Here is an 18,353-nt window from a genome sequence, read left to right as displayed (position 1 = left end):
TATGCAATGGGCAATTGAAAGCCGTCGACTCAGAATGGAAACAAACATTGTGGCCAGTAGGGTGCGCTATATTCCAATGCCCTACAGCATTCATTCGCGCGCTTGGCAAAGAGGACAACCACAACAACCTTCATGCTATTATTTCATAAATACGATTTAATATTACCTAAAGAACATCATAAATATATGTTAACAATTATTCAGACACCGACCTCAGAGTGAATAATTGTTAATTGAGCATGTACCACGTCAGCGAGTAAGGAAAATGTGAACATGTAGTCATTTAGTGAAATCATTCCAGATTGGCTTAAAAGAATCCAATGGGTTTGTTTATCGATCGATCAACCAATTAATTCTAGCGTCCGAAATCGAACCAATATTCACCAGTGTGGTACATACTGAGTTATATGATTATCGTCTATGCTACCTACACCATCTTGTTTCGGACCAATTCAGATGCGATGATGTTGTCTTGCTGTTCCAGTTGTTCAGATTCCTGTTGTTTTGCCGGCAATGCGTCTACCTAACTAATTTACTCAAAACTGTCTTGCTAGTCCGCGATAAATTGGCTCTTCTTTATCCAAGCTTTAGTGCTTAAGAGGTCTCCTCAATTGTTTTCGAGTGAGCTTGACTCGATCCAGTCTTCCAATACGTGCTCCAGTTGCTCCACCGGTTGTGAAGTCTACCAACGCCTACGATTTGTAGACGGTCTAAGCTTCCTGCGCCTGCTAAGTGCAATGCAAGCGGATTCCTTGAAGAGACTCGTCTCACGAGGCAACGTTAGCAAAGAGACATGTGCAAATCTGGTTGTTAACGTCGCCTGTGAGCGAGATAAGCCTCCCAGGAAGTTTTAACTAACTTCCAGGCTTTGCTATAGCTGTCTGTACACCTTCTTGATAGATGAGGATCTCCGTGCAGCAGTGGTGCCATCTTGGTGATCAAGTATCCGGCAGATGGAGGCTACCTACGCTAAACTTTAAGTAAGCCAGTTATCTAGGTGTATGTTTTGTCCCAGATACCCACTTAGCGGTCGGTCTCTAGTTTGCTAATTTTTGTAATGAATTAAAATTATTGTAAACTTCTGGATGAACCTTGAGCCGAAAAAAGACCCTATTAATAACAACGACAATGCTGTCATTAAAAGGAAAAGTGCCTGACAATAACAGTGATAGCACTGTCATTGACAGAAACTAAGAAAAGAGAAAACTCTTTTTCACAATTAGAAGACACTAAGCGGGAGATTGCGCGGACGCCGAACTGTTGCCGAAACAACTGCCGAACTGTACCGAAGAAAAGCCGAACATTATTTTTTTTGCAGAACTACTGAATGAGCCAATCATTATACGAAGGCCGAATCATGAAACCCAAGGAAGGAAAGGGGAGGCCCGAACCCAAACCACCCAAAGCTAACTAAGTTGCCTAAAATAAGTTACGCCGGATCAATCGAATATGAGCGAATGTGAGCCGAATGTCGGCTGAACGTTTGCCGAATTTAAGGTTCACCCAGAGCTCCTATTTACCCACCCTACCCTGCCCACAAAGAACTGCACTAACCACTACCAGAAGAGAGACTGATGTCTGACGTTGCCAAGGCGATGCTGAAAATATTGGGCGATTGGAATGGTTCCACTGGAATGGACTTCTACCTCAGAACAATAGACTGAATGCTGGACGACGTCAGCGGGAACTAACCTAAAAAGAAAAAAAATCGAGGCTTAAGAACAACTAAGAGCCAATTTTTACCCTGAACTGAAATTTCCACATAGCCTTTACTTGATCACATATACAATTTCTTTCAAAGTATTCCCGATATACGGGCAGAACAACTTTGAAAAAATGTATGCACAATTTAATATTGTGTTATATGGAATTTTTGCCGAAATTCACACGATTTTGATTGGTCGAACAGCATTTGTCTCAAATAAAAGATATGGAAGTGAAATGAAAAAGCAAGTTTTGTTCAGGGGCTTTTGATTTCAGATCCGTCATTCTAATTCGTAAATTCTGACACACCTTCCTTGCGCTCAAAGTTTATGCTGTAAAATGTTATCAAGATTTGTCATAAGTACAACGTAAAAACTTGGGGAAAGTACGCTACATTGCATGCGGCAAAATTACGGATGAAAATAAACCAAACAAATTACAGACAAACGCATATGTACCTGACATGAGTATCGGGAGATTGAAAACGTTCGCATCTCGCAACCATGAATAATTCGCGAGGCCGAGTGATTGAAATAGGCTCCGTTTTGTTGTGGCTTGGCGTAATTCCTTCAATGGCTTCCTCTGAATTGAAAAAAGCAAAGAAAACTAACAGAATTACAGTTTGCCAAGAACATATGTTGCTAGGACTGAAATTATTCACTGGTTCAAACATAACTTCAACTCTCTCAAAATCAGAAAATTTGGTTCTTTTGAATTGAGACTAAAGCACTGCCTTACCTGGCTCATCTTTGTCAGCTAACAGTATAGAACTACAGCCTTGGTACTATTTAATCTTGGGTCTACCGACGTGGACTCACTACTTTCATATGTTTTAGGCATCGAAATATTCGCTAGCTCCTTTGTTCCCTCTCATGAGCAACTGGGATAACAAATTCAAGTTGAGCGCCAATTGTCTTACTGCACGTTCTTCACTGGCAAAAGAAGGAATGTGATTGGTTCACGCTGCGAGAGCCGCACGGGATATTTCACTGTCACAGCGTGTTGTTTATATGCTGATCAAATAACTGTATTTTTTTTAATCAAAAAAGGAAAAAAAAACTTAAATTCTACGAGGAAAAAGGCTTTTACTATAGGCTGGTTCCTAAATGATTATTACGATCGTAAAGTTCAGCTATCGTTGCGTTATCGATCATGCATGTGGAGACCACTCTCCAGCGATCTCAGTGATCGTTCCGACAACAATTATCGCATGTGATTCAAATCGTGTTGCACGAACTTTTTGTGCTTTTCAAGTATTTAATCAAAACCAGTGAAACAGGCATTGACGGTTCTTTGTTTCTGTGGATGCCAGACGTCCGCATTTATTTGTTAGAAACAAAAGTAAATTTTTTAAAAAAAATGTATCTAACAAAAACTAAAAAAACCTCCTATCTTTGTTTGTAACAAAATAAACTGCCTTTCGTTTACCTTCTCTTTTCTTAAGCTGGAGTTGTTGGAAACGTTTAGATTTATCCAAAACATAGTGTTTCGCAACGAAATGCAAATCCATATAGGAAATAAATCAAGAAATGAAATTTGGAAAAATAACGTTATAAATATGCAATGTGATCCGGGATAAAAATTTCAAAATTTTCCAAGGAATGTGTAGGCTTATTGGCGTTTTTTTCCCCAGATATTTTACAGCTTTTGGAAGCAAATATATTCTCCAATATAACATGTAAGAGCTAAAACGTTTACTGAACATTGCTTTTCAAATGATCACATGTTCGGATATTTGTCCTCGGAGAATATCTGTTCCGAAAAAGGAACAGTTTTGCGAGAGCGAAACTCGAGGAAAACTGCGAGCTTCAAGGAACAGGAAAAATATCCGAGCATATATTGAAAGTCAAATGGAGATTGTGTTTATATTTGTTACCCTTGAAATACTTTTTGCAACATGCAAAATTTGAAAATTCGGGACGTGACGAGTTTAGACCAGTCGTGTGCGAGGGAAAATACTTGATGGATCATAGGGTATGATATCTTCTGCACGCAAAATCATATGCTAATGAGGCCAACAATGACGTCACGACGAATTCGCTCATAACAAATTACAAAAAGACCTGTTTTTGGTAAGTTAATGTTTTGCACTTGCTCTCTTTTAATGAGTGTCTGATTAAGCTTGCTTTTCATCGTACTGTATAGCAGCATATGAATACCCTTTAATTTTTGAATAGAGATTTAGGTTTAAGTAAGTCACGAAGGACCGCTGTCCTCATTACATATATCATGGGTGACAAATTGCTCCTTAATTTTGACGCGAGACTTCAGCGTTAATCATTATGTCACATGTGAAATTACAAAATTGCCATGGCAACGTTGGCGCAGAATTTCTCGATACAATAAACAAGTCAAAAACCCAGGATTGCAAGCGACACCTTCCACCCATGATATTAAAAAGTAATCAAATAGTATATTCGTGAAATTAAGAAACATTTTCGCTGGCGTTTTGTCAAAATTCAAATAATTTCCCTCGCCTGAAGAGTTGGGAAATTATTACAATTTTGACAAAACGCCCGTGAAATTATTTCCCAATTTCACTCGTCACCATTCGGCCACCCATTTGGCTAATTTTGCTGATGTCTTTATTAATGAGTAAGGGTTCTGTGCGATTTTGGTATGTTTTATTCCACTTGTAGCCGATATTTTGCCATCCTGACCTCACACTTGGTCCATAATTCATGTATGTTAAATAAAACATTGGAGGTTGGAAGCATTTTTGCTTCGTAAACGTCGCCACCCCCTTGTCCATAAACTATACGGATTAAGCTGTCTCCAAAAAGCATACATGAGGAGATTTTATCGGGTCTATGAATCTAAGGATAACTTAAACATATGAATTGATAATAACAGTTTCCACGATTTTAATTTGATTTTTTCAATGTATTATCCCGTTTTATTATTTTCGTATTTTCATTTAATTTTCCGATCTATTTTTCGTTGAACAAAAGTATGTGTGTGCAACTGATATGACAAATTAAAATTCGAAATCGCAAAGCAAAGTAAAGAGGACATTTTACGTCAAGAGCTCAATTAGGTTTTGTTCCCTTTTTTCAATAAAGGCTCTTTCATGTTCAGTCATTGCCGCAAGTTTCTTCTGAGTGAACTAACATTTACTTAACACCAAGACTCCCTTCATTTTCATTTCTCTGCCGAATGCATGCAACTATCATTTGCTTTGATAATACATTTTTAATTTTCGAACTTCCAACTGATTTTCACTGCCATTAAAATAAAATTTTCAATTACAATTGGGTCTGAATAACTTGATTTCAAGCTGTGTTTTGATTTCGTCAAGGGCGCAACAGTCACCGCTTTTGTGTTAAAATGGCAAATAAAAAGCTGTCATGAAATACAAATACAAGATCCAGAAAAGAACGAGTGTTGGTTTAGAAACTTCCGACATCTGAGTCTTTTCCCTTAAAACCTCATCAATGTCCCTTTGAAAGCTTCTTGAAGGTTTAATTATGAACAGATGAAGTTTCTCATACTGTGTAAACAACCACTTTTCTTATGTGATGCAAGGTTTGAAATTTTATCTCCAACCATGCGGCCAGTTGCTGTTGAAGATACATTGATTTTACTGCAGTTTTTATGTGGTTTCAAGTTGGTTACGGTCAAACAAAGTTGTCAATATGGCATTTAAGGACTGGATAATACTCATTTTGCTCATCGGTTGTTTTACATGTCCAGGTTTGTTGTCACCTATTTTGTTCTCTGTTTTGTTTCGAGGTTCTTGCTCAAGCTCTTCAAGCTCATTCATGGCTATCAGTGCAAAGTGTGTTGAAATCACAGTGGAGTAAATTAATAGAGTAAATGATACAGAAAGAGAAAAATAAGGAAAAATATGGATTGTGATGGCCTCATGGTTAGTGCGCTCGTCTCCGGATCGAGCGGTCCGGGTTCGAGCCCTGGCCGGGGACATTCTGTTGTGTTCTTGGGCAAGGCACTTTACTCTCACAGTGCCTCTCTCCACCTAGGTATATAAATGGGTATCGGCGAATTTAATGCTGGGGGTAACCCTGCGATGGACTAACATCCCATCCAGAGGGGAGTAAAAATACTCCTAGTCGCTTCATGCTACAGAAACCAGGATAAGCTCCGGTCTGATGGGCCACTTGGCTCGTATGCAGGCTTTACCTACGGATTGTTACAAGGGATTCACCAGTTAGATTTCTTTGCATCAGGGTAGTTAGCTTCATTCAGCTGCAAGGAAATCTGTCATAAGATGAACTTTTGGACTATTCCCGCTATCTCGAACTCGCGAAAATAAAATAAAACCTCATATTATAACAATATGTAGTTAGCAGAAGATTTATTAACATCGTTCAGGTATATATACGACAAACAGTCGGCGGAGAAGGAAAAAATGACGACGAATTTACATTGAAAGGCACACTTAGTATAGTGCTTTATCTTTAATCGATGCAGGGTGATTGACATTAAAAAATTGTAAAACAGACAGGTGAAAGACAAACACACCCGCATACGAAATTGATTAATTCATACATTGCTCAAGGACAAGGAGGAGGTTTTTTGCCGGTATTTAACAGATTTAAGCACAAAAGCGGGAAGTTTTGAAAAGGTGAGAACAAAAAGTAGGCTGAAAAGTAAAAAAAAAAAAAATAATAATGAAATAAATAAAAAAATAAAAAATAAAAATTAAATAGAAACCTTACGGCAGGTTAAATTTAAAGATCGTTTTCCATCGCTAACTCGGAGATTAAGATTAAGATTAGGATTAAGAAAAACTAGCAAAACGTGAATAACAAGTTTGCACCAGACTGGCAGCCCTTCAATTTTATTTATACTCTCATTCTTATACGCAAAATTGTAAAGTTTACTTTATTTCATTTTTTAACTCAATGATCATTCCTCTCCACAGTCACAAACACAAAATGCCAAAACACTCCAAGGATCGTGTTTGCAATCGAGTCGTCCCAGGCAATCTCCGAAATAGACTTTGAAAATCAACGAATTTTGATCAATACGGTTGTGTTGAATCTGGAGGGGAATGCAGCTGATGTTGCTGTCGTACTTTATAATACAGACGTCCACGTAAACATTACGTTTGGTCAGTTTCACGAATTTGTGCCTTTGCACAATGCTGTCTCTAGTCTGTTGCGTCTGACACCGGTATCCAGCGGGAGCGATTTGGAAAAACTGTTCAACACTACGTTCACGAGGACACCAGAGGCATTCTTGATGTTGAAAAGGGAAGTAAATTCAATCTACCCAGAGGGGTTTAAAGTCCCTGATGGAAAGCTTGGAGGAGTTAAAAAGATTGCTGTCATTTTTGATAAAGCAAGTAATATCAGAGATATTGCTGACTTTCACGATGTAATTCATGTTGTTGACTCCGACGACTTTTATAATTCTTCAGTGTCTGACATGGTTACGGAGGCACTATGTTACGGTAAGCGTTTTAATGACTTGACGATACTGTAGAAAATATCATGCGTGTTAAAAAAACTCTTGTTCAAAGCATTCGTATTTCGGAGTCATCATGATCTGACCGGGTAATCCCAGTTCAGGTTCGAAGTTTCGAGGTCTCGACCAATTTTTTGACTAAAACATCTACTTTTCAGAATTAGACATATGGGTTGTCTCCTTTTTATTCTTGAAGGGTATAATCTAACTACTTTTGAAATTAATGAAAATGAACGAATAATGCATATCGATGCATATTCTGAGTACAAATATTATTAACATTTTTTATAAAGACTACAGCTACCACGATCCTCTGCAGGCGCGTCACGTAAGGAAATTAGCCATTAGAAAGGGGCATTCATAAAGTTTCGAAGTCGAACGGCACGCAAATCGCCGAAGGACGCGATGTTTTGAATAAAACTGATAAGCATATACAGAACTTTGAAATAGGTTATTCCAGGAGCCCATGACCCGGAGCCTCCATCTCCCATACTAACCCTTGGAATCAATCCTTTCCCGTATCTTGTTATTTTTAAAATCTGAACCCTGGTTATTACACCTTATTCTATTGATCGTTATTTCGTATTTGTAGCCTTGATATCCAGATCCAGATCCAGTTCAACCAAAACAACGGCAACTTCAATCCAGATCTATCGTAGCTCTGTCAAGGAATCTGGAAGCATCCCTAGCGGTGCAAACTATGTTTCTGCGTCTTCATCAGCTTTTATTTCTCTAACCTCACCAGCAAGTGAAACTAGAATGTCTTCAGAACAATCAACGCAGCATACATCTTTAACCGGACCACCTCTCATGACTTCTGTGTTTAACGTTTCCTTCATTACCACGCAGCCTGTTATGAATGAAATGACTCATACAGTTTTTGTCTCCAGCGTTTCACACTCGTCAAATTTAATGACGTCTTTTAGAGAAAAAAACAAAACGCAAGTTTTGGATGTTGCCTCAATCGCAAGAGTACCGAACACATCACAACTAATAAACCTTGTTACAATTGCACCTTCTACGACAGTCGAAGTTACGGTTATGGCGTCGAGAACCAATCAGGACAGAGAAGACCTTATAAAGAAACTGCTGGAGGGTATGCAAAAAGCTCATTGACCTTTTTATGATAAACGAATAGAAACTTCGACTTATGGTTTCTTTTCTCTCTTGATCCTAGAGCGGTTGTAAAGACGGCTGGTTATTTTGTATTTTTTTTAGATATATGTCAAAAATTATGCCAAGAGTAAGAGTTTTACTTAAAGTTCAGAAAGACATCGTTTGTGTTTAGTTGCTATTTTAAATTTTGTTTTAACTGTCATTGGAACTAGTTTAAGAATGTGCCTACTCCATGAAATGAATGTAGGTCTTTCATGTGTGGTGAAATATCTTCTATTGGTTTTATGTTGTTTTACTTGACCTAGCAAGTTTAATATTTTCTCCACAGATCGTAGATTTGTCTTGAACTTCAACAACACACACATTGACGTCGAAAACAGCACATTTCTCGAGGTTAGCACTCATCAATGGATGTATTTCGTTTTCTTTACGAACGTTTGTGTTCTCTTGTGACTAGAGAATACAAATAGTTAAACTTCTAAGCACAGAATGTCGTTCACTGATATGATCGCCGGATGCTCTAAAGCTAATTTTTATTCCTACAGTCATGCCATTATTGGTAGGTCATTGCAGTTACTTCATTTTTATTTTTTATTTACACTGCGTATGTTACACTACATTTACAGTACATTACTTAGATTACAATGCTGGCTATTGACAACACCCAACCTAAATCTACTTGCAATAAACTACATTGCTGGTTTACACTTGTCACTTACGAAATGTTATATTTCATTACCTACTCACAATGCACCATATTCAGGTTACTTTATTGTCTCCAACTTCGATAATTGCAAACTTTCTTTTACTTTGCAGGATTATTTTAGAAAATCTGCATCCCTTCTGCAATTTGGAGACTTTTTGGACAGCATTACGAACGTATCTCGTCTAGTAAGTTGAAATAATTCAAAATGATGGTAATGCGTTTAGTAGAACAATTTTACGTGATTACCATTAATTTTATATTGATTTAAGTATATTTTCCACTTAAACAGATATCAACTCCGTTGGACGTTCTCCATGCTTTGGAGAAGTTCACTGGAATGATTGGAGAAGCAATAAGAAAGAAAAACGTTAGGAATTCCGGCGATTTAAAATTTCATGCAGGGGGCCTTGGTATGTTACAAAAAATATTGTTTCTAGTTACTTTGAGGGTTGGAATGTGAACCTTCTTTAGCAAGCTACGTTTTGTTGCAGCAATGAATTTGTATCTATATTTAACATGAAGCCATTCTCCATTCCTTCCAAGTGTCACGCATTCTGCTAGTCAACATATCTACCTTTCAAGGGATACAGTTAGGAATTCTTGACGCAGATAACAGCTCAGTCTTTTTCCCAAGAGAAGTATTTAGTCACGTGATTGGCAATGCAATCAAAGGTAAGCAAGCTATCAGTGACAATGTCTCCACATGTGTACGCGGTGCACCTATTGCAACCCAGCTACCCGATAGACACTTTGTATAAATATTTGCGCCGATATTTGAATGGCAATAATAATACATCATGCCTCATATTCGAGTGAAATTCCTTTGTCTGGAAACATCAATACGAGGCTAAGGATGTATCAAGAATAGACCAATTGCGATATATTAAAATTTAGCCTAAAACAATAGACCTCAGCACGAGGCTCCAGGGAATAAACTCCACAAACTCTGCAGTTATTCCCCGGAGCCTCGTATTGAGGTCTATTGTTCTAGGCTGAATTTTAATATATCGAAATTGGTCTATTGTTATTCAAATATGGGTGCCATTTATGTAAAGTGTCTATTGTAAAGGAACTGTGCGACTGACAACTGTTATTTTAGTATTCGAGCCGAAGGGCGAAAAACGGTTTCCCTCTCTCCTTATGTTTAAATACCATTATAATAATTATTACTGACCAGCTGCCATTAATAAACGCTGTAAGGGATAGCTTGAAGTCTTTATATTCATAGATACCGCCGTGTTGGTTAGTCTGGTGTTTGATCCATTCCAAGTGCTGCAGGATCCCCACACATTTGACAAGTAAGTTTTGTTAAACGATATTTATTATACGATCAGATATTTTCCCAGACTTTTTGCTTACAGCCAATATTGGTTGCAAACAAACTAGCGGTCACTAATGAGGAAAACCATGACATTAAAAGAAGACGACAATGGCCCTGGCCTAGATATGATTCCACCATCATTTGGAGTCACATGTTGAGATTTCCCAAGTTTTTTATTTACGGAATTTTCTGACTAAGAAACCCAGTTATACCCATAATAGAATTAGGAGACGTGAAATAGACAAGTTTGACATTTGTTGACCATTTGTGAAGAATCAGAATATTCGAAGTTCGCTTTTAAGTCACGAGGAACGAAATCACGCGCACTAATTAAAAATGTAAAGTCTGTAAAATAGATTTTATGGGATAACAATCCGGAAAATTATTGATTGTCCTGCTAGTTTATTTTCTTCTTATTAACTGTTATAGCTCTGAAGATAACCAGACAGTGGCAAGTAAGGTTGTTAATGTCTTCACACAGCCACCACCACCAAGTCAATTGTCCAGACCAGTTAAAATTGATATGAAACACAATAAAGTGAGTATAGCAACCACACGATCACTCCGCATATTAGCTTATATTTTCTCAGTTCCATACATGAACAACTCATGATTCCCACCATGGTTAATAGAGGGGAATGGTTATGAAACTCGGCAAAGTTCTTTGTTGTATGTTTTTGCTCTCTTTTTTGTCCTTGACCGTGCACAAAACACAATAGTTGTTTCCTACTGGCCGAGGAACTAACCAATAGAAACGTTTTGGTTACGTAACTCATGCATAGTGTATGAACGCAAAACGCTCGCTGGACCTTCCAACATAAATCTTGGCATCTTTGTTTGCTCCTTTGATGTTTGTTGGGCTTTATAACCATTCCCTTCTACTAACTATGTTCCCACTTATGTTGCCTACATGACTCGGCATGCGCAGTGTAGAATTTTAGATTTCTTGTTCACAGTTACATGTAGTAAAACCATAGTGTTTTCGTGTAAGATGTTTTTAACGTTAATAATTTGTTAAATTTGTTTTCCTATTTAGAATGACTACTCTACTCCTCAGTGTGTTTTCTGGGACTATACACAAAGGTTCGAACCACGGTACCATTTCAGTGTAATTCCGTTTCATTTCAATCGTGGTGGGAGACAAGCTGGGCAGACGATTAGTGCATTAGACTCCGGAACCAGCAGACCGGGTGCAAGCGCTGGTCTGGGACGTTGCATTGTGTTATTTTTGCTGAAAAGTTACTCACTCATATAATGCCTCTTTTCACCCAGGAGTGTAAATAAAATAATACCGGAGGGAAACCTTAGAAAGGGGGTTATCTGCGATGGACTACAATCCCACCAGGGAGGGTAAGAGAGTAGGGGGTGGGGATGAGTTGTTCAATCAAGGACTGTGAGTCGTGCCTTAGACCTCCGAGGACGTTACCTCAGTCAATTTATTTTACTACCGGGTAATCATAATCCTCATGTGTAACTGTTAAGTTTTTCCCCTTCTGATACTTTATCAATTCTCTCAGCCTAACGAATGAGCTGAGCGTTCTTCTCGATAAGGCCGTCTGCTGTGTAAGTAATTATTAGTGCCATTACGTTGGTTTGCATAGTACCTTTGATTTCTTGCAGGAGTGCGCGTACTCCATTTGGGGAATGGTCCAAACGAGGCTGCTATGTGTTTTCTAGTAATGAGGGACACACAGAGTGCCACTGTGATCACATGACCAACTACGCAGTGCTCATGGGCACTACAAAACAGGTTTAAGTATATCGAGTTTAAAATATTGTTTAAATAGCAAAAAAGTGACTCAGTCTGAACAGGAGCCCATGGGCTCCTGGACTGAACGAACAAAGGTGAACGCTGTAGCTTACAACCCCGCTTGTTTTTTATGTCTATTTAAGGGCCCATTAACCGATCTTTTCGAGCCGTTGCTAGGGAAAATTTATTCTCATATAACCTCGTCATTTCTAGTTACTTCAGAGTTATTTCATGTGTTTTAACTTTTTCATGATCAGCAACACTAGTGATGACGTCATCAGGCCATGCCCATGATCATGTGACTAATACTGAAAAAACGCAAAGGCTCCCTAGCAAATTACTTTATCGGGATTTTTTTCATTGATTTATTATTTTAATTTAAATCCTCATTACGCTATGCATCGATTTTGTTTCATTTTTAAAAGGTCAGATTTTGAGAGAATTTCAAAATATTAAAAAGTTCGTAATTTTCTGAAAAAAGCATGATTTTGAAAAAGGAATGCATCGCTATGTTTCCAACGTTGGCTTTAATCGAAATCCGTCAAAAAAGGCTGGATTTATAGAAAAACCGCGTTTCCTTTAGCATTTAAAGAAACTGGAAGTGCGCTCGATATATATTGGAAGTTACCCTATCAGCGCGTGCGCAATTTACACTACCAGCACACTTCGGTAAGATCAAACAAAGCTACACGGAGTTATCTTTTCCCTTTCTATTGCTCTTGTTTTTCTGTCTTTGTTTTTTTGTCTTTGCTTTTACTTTTTTTACTTTGCATTTTGAGAGACACAAAGAAAAACATCTAAAATGTGAGCGAATTTGGAAGTTATTGAGCTCTTTTTATTTTCTACGCTCAGGTTGACGTAAGTAACCGGAAGTGAAATTTCACCTCCTTAGCAACGCGCGCGAGCGCGCGCATAAATCGGTTAATGGGCCCTTAATGTTGTATAGACACGTGTATCGTACTTGAAAATACACCACTCGTAGTATCCATACGAAACTACATCCGGGACCCGAGTAGCGAATTTTCCATATCCTTACTAGTGGGAATATTGATGACGTCATTTCCTCCTTTTTCGCGGTTGTTTGTGCAAACAGTCAGTTTGTCTATAGGATGAAAAGAAAACTACACGGAGGCTTGAAGATACGAATTTTACTTTCTCGTGCTAAAAACAATATTTTACCCACTAGATGCGCTCGATCGTAAAATATCGTTTTTACCACACTAAAATGAAATTCATATCTTGTCGCCGCCATGTAATATCCTCTGTACAGGACAATGATATGAAGATTGAAACATTCTGTTAACCCTGATTCTTTATAATCGCATAGAAAAAGCAGAAGATTGGACTTGTTTCTACGCCATTAAATATTTAGCTTATGATGTGGTTGACTTCAAAATAAAATGTAAAATATGTTACATAAAGTAAATTCGTAAACGGCCGTTTTTTTTTTAAAACATCATAGGTCCTATGCGCCAAGGATGAACACATATTAAGTGTGCTGACTTACGTTGGATGTTCTTTTTCCATTGTTGGCGTCTTCCTTACTGCTATCACCTTCTTGTCATTACCGTGAGTGCATAAAACAGATTTCTCTACTTTAAAAGTACCTACCGTGGCAAATATAATTTATTCTCGGTTTTTAATTGGCTCGAATTTAGCCTCTCCTGCCCGAAGTCAACAACAACAGTGGAACCTCGATATAACGAAGGGCTAAGGCACAGGCAAAATATGTTTGCTATAACGAGGTTCTTCTCCATACATTTTGCTATTACTGGTGTGAGGAATATCGATCGTTATACCGAGGATTTCGTTATATAGAGGTTCGTTAAATCGAGGTTCTACTGAATTTTGTTTTCTCTACAGTAAACAAACTAAGAAAACACCAAATAGACAACTGAATGAAAGAAGTTTTAATAAAACAGAAGTCACTGTGCTAAAAGTTCCTTATTGATTTTTTTGTTTTTTTTTATTTTGTAGGGTAATCAAATGTGACATCACAAAGATTCATTTGAATTTGTCAATCGCCGTTGGAGTTGCACAAGTCCTCTTTTTGGCAGCGGGATCTGAAAATCTTGTTCAGCGTGGGGTAATCAAAAGAGCATCTCATTGATCTGTTTGATTTCTACCTTATATAATTTAATTGTAATAGCGTAGATACGTTCTTGATTTAAGGAACAATTGTTATCTGCGCCAAAGGCTACACTGATACCAAAACGATCCCATACGAGGATTTCAAACCAAAAAAAACCCCGATCCTTCAACAAGTTTAACAGATGCTGTAATCAGTACATCTGTTATTGGACGCTGAACTGATCATGTTCCAACCGCGCGATGCATAAGATGTACAGAAGGCCAATCAGATTTGTTTTTGATCGTATAAGGCGGATCACGTTAGACAAATGTAGCTTTGGGCGAGAGGACCATGGCCGCCTTAAAGAAGAGCACAAATTTTCTCCAAAACTTTCGTTTTCGCCACAATTCGGTCCAATTGACCATTCTTAGCCTCTAACGAGCAAAATTTGGCTCGATGAAGGAATTCATACACTTTTGGTTAATCGGGACATTAAATTCATGATTAGTTCTTAATACAAGATTTCGCAAAGTGAAGGTGCGGACCAAGAAAACCCGTGGAAAATTGCCTACCAATGCAAAAACAAGCGTATAGGACTTGGGAAGGAAGAATGAGTTCAAAACACTCCAATCTTTTTACCTCAGATAGATCGGGGCGAATGACAAGCACCTGGATAGCTTGGTCACGCGACCTACGCACTCTGAGAGGCTGCTGACACACTATCATTGCTACAGCTCAATTATAGTAACAGAATGACGGGGAGAAAAGACAATATATTAATACTAATACATTCATTGATCTCGAATTAAGTTAATGTCTCACTGAATAGGTTATCTGCAAACTCTACACTGGATTGCTATTCTACTGCTTTATGGCTGTATTCACATGGATGTTCGTTGAAGGAGTGCATCTTTATCAAATGATCGTAATAGCTTTTGTCAGCCGGAGCATGATCAGATTTTATTTCACTCTTGGCTGGGGTAAGTTTCCTCTCACCACCTAGGGCGTAAAATCTGACATCTGTTAATATTCGTTTTCTGGGCTTAGCAGGGTTTTAGGACTTGGGTTTGGACAGGGAAGATTCTTGAACTAGAGCAGATTTCTTCAATCCTTTCTCATACAGCTTTATAGTTTTCTCCTTCAACAGACTTGTCAGTGCATGATGCGTCTAAGTTTTACTACTCTACCGTTTATATAACATTAATCGCTTGCAATCTGTATGGGAATAGGGTGTGCTTGTAGTTTGAGGCACTTGTCTCGTTGCGGTAGTAAAATCTCAATTTCCCTCCATCTTTTGTCCGCATGCAGTTCTGGCCTAGGTTAAGTCCTCGGACACTCCAAGTACAACGGTAATTGGTCAACCTCTTGCCATCTCAGTTTCTGAATACTTTTACTTGTGTCAAATCTTTGTTTAATGGGCCTGAATGAAAGCGATCGCCCAATAAAGTGTGCATATACTGTTTTAACCTAAGAAATTCGAGGACTAACCTTATTACTGAATGAGAGAAATAACTGTTTACAGGTCTTCCTGCTTGCATTGTTGTAATTGTTACAAGCATCGCAGGAGACGGATTTGGAACGTCAAACTTGTGAGTACTAAGCACTTTCCGTCGCTTTTGGCCAATTAGCTTATTAAACGCAACCGAGCTAGATTTTGTTTTAGGACTGCTTCCGTTACTGGTTCAGGTTGTGGGTGTCGCTCCTGCCAATTGTTTGCAAAATTTACAAGTCACTAAGAAGACATCTCAGTAATGTAGATTCATGTCTGTCACACTTAACTATTGTTAATTTTTTCCCTCTAAATTGCAGTTGTTGGTTATCTCCAGTGGGTGGTGCAATCTGGGGCTTTGTTGGACCAGCGGTTGCAGTTATAGGGGTAGGTCTGCTGTTTATGTCCGTGAAGTTTCCTGGTTTATGGTGTGGATGTATGGCCTCGCGGCTTAACAAAAAGTAAAAAAAAAAACAACAACAAAAAACAACAACAAACAACAAAAAACAAAAAACAAAAAAACAAAAAAAAAACGCCTAGCAAGAAAAAGTCTTTTGCTAAGCCTTTAAGCTGTAGTTAATTTTCTCACTGACCCGCAATAGCCGAATAATAAGAAAGTAAGGCTGATATTGAGGCCAGCTGGAACTCCGCGTCGATTGAGGAATAGCCTATGAAAAGAACTGTTATTTAATTACCTATGGAGGTAAATGTCATTGAGTGACACTACACCATTGTAATGAACACAATAAATGACTACTGACATATCCTAACTCCGGCTTTAATATATTTGCATGCCAGCGTCTTGAACGCATTTTTCAAGTCAAACTGCATTTCTCATTTGATAACATAAAACTTAACTAGTGTGGCTGGATAAACAGATTCTGAATTCTCCCTCTATAAATAGATCAACTTATATGTGTTGGTTTGTGTTCTTCGTGTTCGAATTAACATCAGCAAGAGAGAAGGATTGAGGGCTCAATTAAGGTGAGAATTTTCAGTTCGTACTCTTTCCTTAGGCTGGCTCCCTTTGCAAGAATTTTCGAGTTGAGCCAGTCAGTAATACCAGTCAATGATCTATTTATTATGGACGATTGTTAACACCTATTTTTACCTTCATTGAAAAGTAGAACTATAAGTTCCCAGTTGGGGATAGCGAATAAATTCGGAGAATATCTCGGATGGGACCGTAAAAATGAACGAAAATAATTCGACACACCTCCTACTTACATTTGTGTCTAAGAGAGTACTAATAAAAAAACTTGGAGAGAGATTGACATTTATTTAGCTGCGTATAAGGCAGGTAAAACAACAAAAGAGTCGTTCTTTATGGCTGGGGCTCGTATATAAAGTATAGGCCGATAGTACAGGTATACTCTTAGTGAAAACGCCGAACTGGTGCTGGTAAAATGCCTCATAAGTTTAATTCAGATTATGTCTTTCTTTTTTTTAGAACAAGTGCACGTGTCTCCCTAGTCTTGCTACCTCTTCTTGGCATCTCTTGGTTTTTTGGAGTATTAGCAGTAAATGATCACTATGTTGTGTTCCAGTATATTTTTACAATATCCAACTCATTACAGGTAAACATTCTTACGTTGTAAGTAAATTTGAGTAATTTCTACCACATGATACAAAATCTAAATTTCCTACAAAATTGTCGAGCAGGTGACACGTGAATTGATTATGAAGTGTTATTATACTTACAGCTATTTTATCTCCACAAGTCAGGAGCATTAGTATGCTCAACTGCAGCTTCCATTTAAGTTTGAAATACTAAGTCTCTTGGTAACCCATATCATGGTCAATTATCTTGCTTTCTACTAAGGTCTACTAAAGGTTCGTGGTAGATTTTTTTATTGAGCCACACATTTGGTTTTACTTATATTACTTCCGTTCGCAGGGACTGCTGATTTTCATATTCCATTGCATTGGCAACTCGGAGGTAATGTAGTACTTCAACTTCAACTTCTTTATCATTTTGCACTATTTACAAGGTTTATATTAGTATCATAAATATAAAAAAGGAAACATTTGTTGATGGAAAACAACAAAAAGGTATGTGCTTGCATGTAACCATAGTCGGTTACAACACGTTAAGCTCAATGCGGTAGAACAAAAGTACATTACAGGAGAATACATTACTGAAAATACATTACAGAAAACATAAATCGATGAACAGTGAATTCACTGTGTCACTCATCCTAAGAGTGTACTATACAAAAAGTATATGCAGAGCAAAATATAAAGATATAAAGACAGAAGGTAAATGTAACTCGAGTTTCACGCACTAGTGATGATCGCTTAGTGCGTGAAACTCGAGTTACATTTACCTTCTGTATACATTACATATATTGCTACAAGTGACTATTATAAGAACCTAGTAGTAGAACAGCTGAAGAGGATATTAGTGACTGAACAAATCTTGATTGGCAAAATTAACTAACTGATATTGGCCTTGTGATTGCTATGCAGGTACGGCACGAATTTCAAAGAAAAGCTTCCCATCTGAATTGGATGCGGAGTCCTACCAGTCCCTCCTCTCTCAGTACCGCCCGTGTATCTCAGTTACCGTTAGAAGAGGTCAAGCCTAACAAAAAAAGGCTGGCTTGGGTCGACGGAAATATTTAGTATGGTAAAGATAGACCGCGAAGTAAATTAGCAAGTTCCAGGCGGCGTTATGAAGATGAAAACAAAACACCTTTGCTGAGTGAGTTATTCCAGACGTCTGCAAAGGGAAACAACTACTGGTGCTATTGTTTTCATTCGGTG

General features: G+C 38.1%; 1 protein-coding gene across 1 annotated transcript; it reads left to right on the top strand.

The window, feature by feature from the left end:
- The first annotated feature begins 5,253 nt into the window (after positions 1–5,253).
- On the top strand, positions 5,254–18,221 carry LOC145478931 (uncharacterized). Its single transcript, XM_081457129.1, has 20 exons — positions 5,254–5,397; positions 6,590–7,120; positions 7,727–8,230; positions 8,579–8,643; positions 9,067–9,141; positions 9,246–9,366; positions 9,500–9,628; positions 10,185–10,254; positions 10,707–10,815; positions 11,314–11,360; positions 11,898–12,027; positions 13,490–13,596; positions 14,005–14,113; positions 14,928–15,078; positions 15,621–15,687; positions 15,908–15,974; positions 16,492–16,571; positions 17,038–17,164; positions 17,485–17,526; positions 18,057–18,221. The coding sequence occupies exons 1-20, from the start codon at positions 5,340–5,342 to the stop codon at positions 18,210–18,212; spliced, it is 2,745 nt and encodes a 914-aa protein (XP_081313255.1). The 5' UTR covers positions 5,254–5,339; the 3' UTR covers positions 18,213–18,221.
- Positions 18,222–18,353: the final 132 nt, after the last annotated feature.

The sequence above is a fragment of the Orbicella franksi genome, chromosome 2, assembly GCF_964199315.1.
Source record: "Orbicella franksi chromosome 2, jaOrbFran1.1, whole genome shotgun sequence".
Classification (NCBI taxonomy): domain Eukaryota; kingdom Metazoa; phylum Cnidaria; class Anthozoa; order Scleractinia; family Merulinidae; genus Orbicella; species Orbicella franksi.
Note: the sequence above shows the minus strand (reverse complement) of the source record. Positions and strands in the feature narration are given on the sequence as shown.